Source organism: Muscardinus avellanarius, assembly GCF_963383645.1.
Source record: "Muscardinus avellanarius genome assembly, chromosome: 8".
Classification (NCBI taxonomy): domain Eukaryota; kingdom Metazoa; phylum Chordata; class Mammalia; order Rodentia; family Gliridae; genus Muscardinus; species Muscardinus avellanarius.
The window spans coordinates 38,102,982-38,114,153 of NC_137794.1; the positions used below are offsets into that span (position 1 = coordinate 38,102,982).

At 37.2% G+C, this 11,172-nt stretch overlaps 1 protein-coding gene across 4 annotated transcripts in view; it reads left to right on the forward strand.

Moving 5' to 3' along the window:
• The window catches only part of DOP1A (DOP1 leucine zipper like protein A), a gene marked incomplete at both ends in the record, with an annotated part of 86,154 nt that overhangs the window by 35,491 nt on the left and 39,491 nt on the right, over positions 1-11,172 (forward strand). For all 4 annotated transcript variants that reach the window (XM_080700016.1, XM_080700018.1, XM_080700017.1 and 1 more), the window contains 5 exons: positions 2,791-3,412; positions 4,209-4,483; positions 6,828-6,980; positions 8,628-8,725; positions 10,802-11,061. In XM_080700016.1, coding sequence (XP_080556142.1) covers positions 2,791-3,412; positions 4,209-4,483; positions 6,828-6,980; positions 8,628-8,725; positions 10,802-11,061 — 1,408 coding nt within the window. The remainder of the gene's footprint in view (positions 1-2,790; positions 3,413-4,208; positions 4,484-6,827; positions 6,981-8,627; positions 8,726-10,801; positions 11,062-11,172) is intronic.

The following is an 11,172-nucleotide window of genomic DNA, read 5'->3' on the forward strand; positions in this document are numbered from 1 at the left end:
CCACGCCTGGTTTGCCATCTCATTTTCAGTGGTCCTTATTATCCAGTTTCCCTTTCTGATTTCAGTTGCCCATAATTAACAACAGTTCTGATGTGTTAAGTGGAAAATTTCAGAAATAATAAGTGTTAAAGTTGCATACTGGAGTCTCACATTGTCCTACTGTCTCCAGTTCAGTCTCTTTGTCCAGTGTATTCATGCTATATGTCCATTAGTCATTTAGTATCCATCTTGATTATCAGATGGACTTTGCTTGTGTTCAAGTCACCCTTATATGGTATTCTTTTTTTTTTTTTGGTGGTACTGGGGGTGGAACCCATAGGCTTTCTACTTCTGGGCTATACTCCCAGACCCATTTTTATATTTTATTTGGAAACAGGGTCTCACTAAGTTGAGAGCCTCACTAAGTAGCTGAGGCTGGCTTCGAACCTGTGCGATCCTCCTGTCTCAGCCTCCCAAGCGCGGGGATTACAAGCGTGCGCCACCACGCCTGGTCCTTATATGGTATTCTAACTGCCTCACAATGACTACATCATTGTGATACATCTCATTGTGATACATCTCACTTAATCTCATCACACAGGCATTATATCATGTCATATCATCACAAGAAGGATGAGTATAGTAAAATAAGATATTTTGAGAGAGACCACATTCACATAACTCTTATTAAATTATATTATTCTATTATTAGAGATTAGTTATTAATCTCTAAGCGTGCCTAACTTATAAATTAAACTTTATTATAGGGTATGTATCTGTATTAGGAAATATAGTATAAATAAGGTTCATTACTATCCATGGATTTGAGCATCCTCTGGGGGTCTTGGAATATATCCCCTATTGATAAAGAGGGTCTGTTTTATACAGATTAGGGAACTGAGGCTTGGGGAGGCTAAATACTTTGCAAGAATCACATAGCTAATTAGTGACAAACCTCCAGTAGACTTGGGGCCCACATACCTAGCTGATGCTATACTAATGTGGATGTAGGGGAAGTGGGTAGAAGTGAGGTGAAGAAAGTACCAGGAATGACCCCCTAGGTTCCTATCTTCCTGGATTTCATGACTGATATAGTCATTTACTGAAGCAATAAACATTGAATGAGTCACAGTTTTGGGCAGAAGGGCATCTGGTTCACATATTAATATTATCACTTTTTTTTGTGATATTGGGGATGGAACCCAGGGACATACTACCTCCGAGATCCACCCCCAGTCCTATTTGTTCTTTTTTTAGTCATATATATATATATATATATATATATATATATATATATATATATATATTTATTTTGTAAACGGTCTCTTAAACTAGCACAGCTGGCTTCAAACCTGCGCAATCCTCCTGTCTCTGCCTCCCAAGTGCAGGGATTACAAGCGTGCACCACCATGCCTGGCTTAGTCTTTTTATTTTTTGAAACAAGGTCTATGAGTTGCAAAGGGCCTCACTAAGTAGCTGAGGCTGTCCACGAACCGCGATCTTCCAGTCTCTGCCTCAAAAATGCTGGGATTACAAGCATGCACCACCACACCCAGCCCAATAATATTATTTTTTATTCTTATCCAAATTGTACTCTGGCACAGTCACCCAAGAAATTCACAGTATCCACAACTTTATTTAAACTAAGCCAGACAACATTTTTGATGATTATAACTTTTTAACAAGGGAAATATTCTTTTTAACAAGGGAAATGTTAATACATTCTAGCTATATTCCAGGAACTATTTTATTTATTTATTGTCGATTTCCCTATAGATTATAAAGTATTTGTTTTTTGTGCATGTATGATACTGGAGATGGAACTCAGGGGCTTTCTCCCTCTGGGGCATACCCTCAGACCTATTTTATTTTTTTATTTGGAAAAAGGGTCTTTCTAAGCTGCTGAGAGCCTCATTGAATTGCTGAGGCTGGCTTTGAACCTGTGATCCTCCTGTCTCAGCCTCCCAAGTATTGGGATTACAAGCAAGGACTACCAAGTCCAGCCTAAGCTATTCATTTTATTCCTATTGACTAATACAGTGTCTGGCACATTGTAGAGTTAAGTAAATAGTCAAAAGAATACAAGATTAATAACAAATATTTAATTAGTACTTTACACATTTCAACAAAAGTTTACATTCATGGAGTCTTAAACAGATAACCTATCAGATTTTATTCCTGATTTTTAAAATATGTGTGTATATGGAGGGACACTGGGGATTGAACCCAGGGTCGTCCTACCTCTAAGCTCTACCCCCAGCTCTTTTTATTTTTTATTTTACAACAGGGTTTCAATAGGTTGCTAAGTGTCTTGATACATTGCTGAGGCTGGCCTTGAGCCTGTGATTCTCCTCATCCTCCTAAGTACTGGGATGATAGGCAATAGGCATGTGCCAACATGTGTGGCTTAAAATGTCATTTTTAACCTTATTCTTTCATTCTTTGCATTGTTTAGACATTAGGAAAGTAGTTTTCTGCAGTAGATTAAGTTATCATTTGAAAACAAGGATATAGATCCTATGGATTTGCACATATATGTATTTTGGGCCTCATGAAACTAACCTTAGGACATGCATGCAGTGAATAATGACTACTTAGCAAATGAATAGATATTAATGCATTTTTATTAGAAGCATATTAGTATTTTCTATTGATTATCATAAACATATTGGAACTGCTTTAAGGTTCAACAGAATATGACTTAAACTGTAAATAGTCTAACACTTCTCAAAGGTGGCCACTTCTTATTTCTAATTCCTAATATATATGTGCACCTCCTCACACTTTTGCTTTTTTAAAAAATATTACCAGGTAGCATCAGTTGCTCTGGAAAATCCTACTGAAGTGTTTGAAGATGGAGAGAATCCACCAAGTAGTCGATCATCAGAAAGTGGCTTCACTGAGTTTATACAGTATCAAGCTGACCGAAGTGATGACATTGACAGAGAACTAAATGAAGGGCAGGGGGCAGCTCCGATCCCATTTGGTAGCACGTCTTCTGAGACAGAAACGTTATCCACTGTGGGATCTGAAGAAACCATCATCCACCACCCTTCCACAGTCACTCAGGGGATAGCAACCCGAAGTGGGAAGACAGCCCAAAAGACTGCAATGCAGTGCTGCTTGGAGTATGTCCAACAGTTTCTCACTAGACTTATCAACCTCTATATCATTCAGAGTAACTCCTTTTCTCAGGCTTTGGCTACAGAGCATCAAGGAGATCTTGGTCGAATTCAAGGAGAGCCTTCAAAATGGGACAGGGATTCACAAGGAGATGTAAAAGAGAGAAACCTAAGTAAACAAAAAACTTCAAAAGAATACCTTTCTGCCTTCATTGCTGCCTGTCAGCTCTTCCTAGAGTGCTCAAGTTTCCCAGTTTACATTGCTGAGGGGAACCATACAACAGAGTTACGTTCTGAAAAATTAGAGACTGGTAAGGTCATCTCTGATTTATTCATATATCAGTATTTTCTGTAGCATGCTATCTTTTTTAGAAGCACTCATATTAAAGCTGAGATTTTAAAAATTAGTTAACTTTTTTGTGTGTGTGTGGTACTGGGGGTAGAACCCAGGGGCCTTTTCTACTCCCAGACCTATTTCATACTTTATTTGGAAACAGAGTTATTTGGAAACAGAGTTGCTGAGAGCCTCACTAAGTAGCTGAGGTTTGGCTTCGAACCTGTGTGATCCTCCTGTCTCTGCCTCCCAAGCACTGGGATTACAAGCATGCACCACCATGCCTGGCCTAACATAATTTTTTAAGTAGTCATGGGGAAATTGCCATGTTAGAAATTATTATGATTCTGATGGCTTTCACATTTTTCTTGAAGGTAAGTAAAAGCCAAAAAGGAAATCTAGAGAAATGTAATGTAAAATTAAAATCTACTGTTTTTTTTTAAAAAAAAACCATATATTATCACATATGTTTACCTTTAAATTTTTATATATACATAGTACAGTGAGTAGTAGATAATACTGTTGATAAGTAAACTTTTTTAGAACAGGCGAGTTGATTGTATGACTTGGTATGAGAAAAATGTATTGAAACATAACTGATGGAATTTTTGTTGGGGCTTTATTGTCTTAAAGGTCTAAAGTAAATGAGAATCCATGATTTTGTCAACAGATCAAGGTCTAAAATTATGAAATAGTTGCTCTGATTTTTGAAAATAGAGAATGCACAAAGTGTTTAATATGGTGAACCCTGATTGCATCTACTTTTGTTTCAGACTGTGAGCATGTGCAGCCTCCACAGTGGCTGCAGACCCTGATGAATGCTTGTAGCCAAGCAAGTGATTTCAGTGTTCAGAGTGTTGCTGTTTCACTAGTCATGGACCTGGTGGGACTGACTCAATCTGTGGCCATGGTCACTGGGGAAAACATCAACAGCATGGAGCCTGCACAACCCTTAAGTCCAAACCAGGGAAGAGTAGCTGTGGTTATCAGGCCTCCCCTCACTCAGGGTAATCTGAGGTACATAGCTGAGAAGACTGAATTTTTCAAGGTAAATGTTGAGCAATACATCTTATTTATGAATAAACTAATCACAACATGTATGAAACTTGACCTAGGGCAATGAAACTGGAGGAAATTTTTTTTTTTTTTTTTTTTTTTTGGTGGTGCTGGTAATGGAACCCAGGACTACCTTCCCAGACCTATTTTATATTTTTTATTTGGAACAGGGTCTCTTAAGCCTCGAACCTGCATGATCCTCCTGTCTCAGCCTCCCAAGCGCCGAGATGACAAGCGTGCGCCACCACGCCCGGCTTTCGAGGCAATATTTTTAACTAAAAAGAAGAAAGCTCTCTTTTTACTTTACATAGAGTAAAACCTCTCTCCACAACTCCTATGAAAATTTTTGATTCTTCATATTGTCTGGTTATAATCTGTAGTGTATGATGTCTTCAGAAAATAACATACAGTCTTTTATTTTTACCACAGGTGGTATTTTCTACATAGAACATCAGATAAATTTAGATTATAGTACATCTCAAGGAGGTAGATTCTTCATACATAAAAAAGGTTTTAGGATATTATTTCAAGTCATTGTGCCCCTCTAGATGTTTATTCCTGCTACAATAGAGTTGATTTCTATAATGTTGTGGTGGTAAACCCTGAAGACTTGCATTTTTATTAATGTTGTCATAGGTAAAGTACTGTGTTAACACATACACCTCCAAAACATGCATAACTTACTTTATTTTTTTATTTTTTATTTTTTGCAATACTGGGGATTGAACCCAGGGGCATTCTACCTCTGAGCTACACCCCTAATGCTATTTTGATTCTTTATTTTGAAGTAGGGTCTCACTACTTGCACAGGCCTCACTAAGTAGCTGAGGCTGGCCGCAAACCTAGGATCCTCCTGTCTCAGCCTCCCAATTACTGGGATTATAAGCATGTGCAACCAAGCCCAGCTCATAATTTACTTTACAAAACTCTTTGGGCTGCAGGTATAATTCAGGGATAAAACACTTCTCTAGTATACACAAGGCCATGAATTTGATCCTCAGCACTGCAAAGAAAAATCAATTTTTAAGTATTTTGAATATTTGGACTATGAATTATGTTTCTCTCTGTAACATATAATTATAAAAATTAAATTGCATTCAACCTTGGTATTTGTACCTATTATAGTATTCTATCATTAATTTGCTAAACATTACTAAAATAGTAAACTGAGGACTTGTACCTGCAGAAAGTTATTACATTTCTGATGTTTAAAAAATATTATTGCTGGGTGTGGTGGTGCACACTTGTAATCCCAGCATTCGGGAGGCTGAGACTGGGGATCACGGTTTGTGGACAGCCTCAGCTACTTAGTGAAGCCCTCTGTAACTCAGTGAGACGCTGTTTCAAAATAAAGAATAAAAAATAGGGCAGGGGTATAGTTCAGAGGTGAATGCCCCTGGGTTCCATCTCAGACTCGCAACAAAAAAAAATTATTATTTTGTATGTGTGTGTGTGTGGTACTGGGGATTGAACCCAGAGGAATTCTACTGTCAACTACACCCCCAGCCCAATTTTATTTCTTATTTGGAAACGAGGTCTTAGCCGGGCATGGTGGCAGATGCTTGTAATCCCAGCATTTGGCAGGCTGAGACTGGAGGATCGCGGTTCATGGACAGCCTCAGCTACTTAGTGAGGCTCTCCATAACTTTAGTGAGACCCTGTTTCAAAAAATAAAGAATAAAAATAGGGCAGGGGCTGTAGGTCGCAGGTTGACTGCCCCTGGGTTCCATTCCCCAGACCTGAAAAAAAAAAAAAAGAAAGAAAAAGAAAAAAGTAGTCTTGATAGGTTGATGAGAGTCTCACTACTTGGTGAGGCTATTCTTAAACCTGTGATATTCTTGTCTCAACCTCCTAAGTACTGGGATTACAGGCATGTTCCACCACACCTGGCTAAAAGAAATATTATTAAAGAGCCATCATAAAAATTTCTATGGAGCTTGGCATGGTGGCACACACTTGTAATCCCAGTATTTGTGAGGCTGAGACAGGAGGATCGCTGTTTGGGGACAACCTCAACTTAGTTGAGGGTCTTTGTAACTCAGTAAGACCCTGTTTCAAAATCAAGAATAAAAAATAGGGCTGGGGGTGTAGCTCAGAGGTAAAATGCCCCTGGGTTTCAGCCCCAGAACTGCAAAAGAAAAAAAATTTTTTTCTAAGGGTGTGGGTGACCAGAAAATGGAGGTAGAAAATCTCATCCCAGTGTTTAGTGAGTATTAAAGCCTTTTTAGGTCTGGTAGTTGGAGATCAGCTATTAGTTTGTACCTAATAAGAATTGTTTGTTAAACAAGTTTTTGTTGATGATTTTGTAATACAGTCACATTTTCATCTTTCTATAGCATGTAGCTTTGACATTGTGGGACCAGCTAGGAGATGGGACACCTCAGCATCACCAGAAGAGTGTTGAGCTGTTTTATCAATTACATAACCTGGTTCCTTCTTCTAGCATCTGTGAGGATGTCATAAGTCAGCAGTTAACTCATAAAGATAAGGTAAATTTTGCTCCTCTTATCCCACCCACTATACCAAAATGTAAATTAAGGAAACTCTCTAGGAAAATTATTATAGCAAACATCTTAATAAGAGGTAATAAAGCTTTGTTCAAAGTGACATTAGTATATTTAAAAGAAATGTGTTGTGCTCTTACTAAAGAAAAGTTGTTTTTTTTTACAAAGTCTTGAATAATATGAAAAATTAAGAGCCGGGTGTGGTGGTGCACACTTGTAATCCCAGCATTCGGGAGGCTGAGACCGGAGGATCGTGGTTCGCAGCCAGCCTCAGCTACTTAGCGAGGCCCTCTGCCACTCAGTGAGACCCTGCTCCAAAATAAAGAATAGAGCCGGGCATGATGGCTCATGCTTGGATTGCCCTATTTTTGAGAACTTGAACTGCTTCTGAGTTTGAATGGGTCATGTTTTTAAAGGTGTGTCAAATAAATGAAGGAGTTAGCATAGGGGAAAATGGAGAATGAGCAGTAAATGAGAGAAATAATGAACTGAATTTCTATTTCTGCTTCATCTTATTTTAGAATTGTTCAGAAATAAAATTTTAATAGCTGCATTTTTGTTTGGCTTTGTTTTGTTTTTTTGAGAGAGGGTCTTGCTGTGTTGCCCAGGTGTATGTCACTGTGCCTGGTAAAATCCTGTGTTTTAATTTAACAACGTTAAGTATAAGTCCAAAACATTATATAGCTGTTTTTACTTGTGTAACATTTTGTTTTTAAAGAAATACTTCTATATTTTGAGTAAAGATGGAAAAAAATTAAGACAACCTTATTTATAACAAAAGCATATCTTATGCCATAGAAAAAGTAAACACTCTTTTGACCTATCATACACAATTTAAACGGTTACAAACTGATATCTTGGGGCATTTTCTTGAAGGATACCATAAATAGTAAAATAAAATTATAAAAATTTTGATAATTTCAATTGGATCTATATTCATGTGTAAAAATAATTTTAAAGTATTTAATCTTCTAGACTAATAATCCAGCTTTAGAAATGGTGAAAATTTTGAGATTAATATGTACTTTCTTGGAGAAAAATCATTTATATTAAAATGGGAAAAATGTTCTCTGGACTTAAGATAGCATGAATACACATTATTAGCTTTTTCTGTCCTATATTATACAATAATCTAGTACACTGATTAAACTTTAAGTAATAATTATTTATAAGGCAGGGCGAGATGTCCCTTTTGGCTTATTAATTCTGTTTATGTACACGTATTTTCTTTTACTTTTTTACTTTTTTTTTGGTGGTACTGGGATGGAACCCAGGGGCTTTCTGCCTTCGGGCTACACTTCCAGAATTATTTTATATTTTTTTTATTTGGAAACAGGGTATCACTAAGTTGCTGAGAACCTCACTAAGTAGCTGAGGCTGGCTTTGAACTTGCATGATCCTCCTGTCTCAGCCTCCCAAGCACGGGGATTACAAGCGTGTGCCACCGTGCCTGGTTTATACAAGTATTTTCTATGTTTCTACTTCATAAAAATGTAATAAAAGTTTACTGCAGTAAGTATTTGAGTACTGCGGACATTGAACATAATATTTCTAAATAGTTACTTTGATTTTACTAAAAATTACTACATATTTTCAAGAAAGAATAAAATAATCTCCCATATTACTTCTTAGAAAATAAGGATGGAAGCACACGCAAAGTTTGCGGTTCTTTGGCATCTAACAAGGGATCTCCATATAAATAAATCTTCTTTTGCACGTTCTTTTGACAGGTGGGTTACATTTTATATTCAGATACTGCAGTCATATATTTTATCATTGTCTCTTAAATCTTCTCTTTTGGCAAGAGTACAAGATATAAATTTATAAATTTTTTGTGGCACTTGAGATTGAACTCAGGTACATTCGCCCTCCTAGCTATGCTCCCAGCCCTATTTTAGTCTTTATTTTGAAATGGGCCTAACCAAGTAGCTGAAGCTGGCTATGAGCCTGAAATCCTCCTTTCTCAGCCTCCCAAATACTGGGATTATGAGCATCCACCACCATACCTAGATTGAAATTTATAAATTTTATAAAGATAATTTATTAGTTATTTTATAAATCTAAGCTGTATTAAATGCAATCTCACTTATCTACCAGATTTTCCCTCCTAGCTCTAAAGTAACCAGTACCCCTTTCTTTCATTGTATCACTATTTATCAAGCCCTTACTCTATGCCAGCCACCATTCTAGGGACCATGGACACAGCCTTTGTAAGTCTATATTCACTTTTAATGAAACTGCATATAAATAGTATATTGTTTAAGTGTTTCTCAAGCAATTATTCTCAATATGAACTGGATTTACTATAATCTTTAACTGAAAACAAACCTTTTCCATGGATTCAAAGAACCCATAGTTGCGTTAGAGTGGTTTTATTTTTTGGCTAGATCTAAAACCAATTTAAGCCAAGCATAGTGGCACATGCTTGTAATTCCAGTACTTGGGAGGCTGAGATAGGAGGATCACAGGTTCTCGGCTAGCCTCAGCTACTTAGTGAGGTCTTCTGCAACTTAATGAGATCCTATTTCAAAATAAAGAATAAAAAAATCAAGACTGGGGGTGTAGCCCAAAGGTAGAATGCCTCTAGATTCAATCCCTGGATCTGCAAAATAAGTAAGTAAATAAATAAATAAATAAATAAATAAATAAATATGAAAACAAGTAACTAATAACTCAAATATAAAATTTTCATTAACTTCCAAAGAACTGCCATTTATAGGTAGATTCACATATTATCCTAAGATAGCAGTCTTACCATCAGGTCTTATAGAGGTGGCCACCAAATCTTACTATGGTTAAAACTAGCTTAGGATCCATCTATGCTTGTCTTATTGGATGTTAGTAGCTGGTACCTTTTCACCTTTTTTTGGGGGGGGGTGGTACTAGGGGTGGAAACCCAGGGGCTTTTCTACCTCTGGGCTATACTCCCAGACTTATTTTATATTTTATTTGGAAACAGGATCTCCTTAAGTTGCTGAGGCTGGCTTTGAACCTGTACGATCCTCCTGTCTCAGCCTCCCAAATGCAGGGATTACAAGCATGTGCCACCACACCTGGCCCCTTTTCACCATTTTTAAGTGATCTGTTATTGAACCATATATGGAAACCCCTACAGTGAACCAGTCTCTGAAGTAGAGCCTAGTAATTTCACAAATAACCATCTCTAATTTGACAGTCACCTTTCCTCATTTTACAAGTCAGGCTGTGAAGGCCCTGAGAAGTTGCTTGCCTCAGGCCACCCAAGAAGTGTCAGTACTTGATAATATGAACAGGAACATGATGCTAAAAATGCAAAAACAATACTAATTAAATAAGTTTTTTCTATTCTTTATGATTTGTCTTATGAATATAATATATACTTGTGATGTTTAAAAAACCTAAGTACATAATAAAGGAAAAAACTAATTTCTTTTTTCATTTTATCAACTAAGATTAGATTATTAAAAAAGCTGTGGTCAGCTGGGTGTGGTGGCACACGCTTGTAATCCCTGCGCGTGGAAGGCTGAGACAAGGAGGATCGCATAGGTTCGAAGCTAGCCTCAGCTACTTAGTGAGGCTCTCAGCAACTTAGTGAGACCCTGTTTCCAAATAAAGTATAAAATAGGTCTGGTAGTATAGCCCCGAGGTAGAAAGCCCCTGGGTTCCACTCCAAGTACCACACAAAAAAAAGCTGTGGTCAAAGTTTATCTTAAAATATGACTGCATTAAAATAGGAAACACAACTTACAGTGTTAATTTCAGAAAAAATAAAGCATTACAATTAAAGATGTTTTGTTCTTTGTTTTAATTATTGGTGTTTATTTTAGGTCACTGTTCATCATGTTAGACAGCCTTAACAGTCTTGATGGTTCTACTAGCTCTGTGGGACAAGCCTGGCTGAACCAAGTTCTACAAAGACATGATATTGCAAGAGTTTTGGAACCATTGCTCCTGCTCCTGCTTCACCCCAAAACTCAGAGGGTTTCAGTACAGCGTGTGCAAGCAGAACGTTACTGGAATAAGACTCCATGTTATCCGAAAGAGGAGAGTAACAAGCACTTCATGCAAAATTTTGCCTGTAGCAATGGTGAATATCACATAGAAGAAGAATATCTTTATTTATAATTAAGTTATAAAAGTGAGATGTGAACACCAGTGATTGACAAGAGAACTGCAAGTATAACTTTCTCAGTGGCCT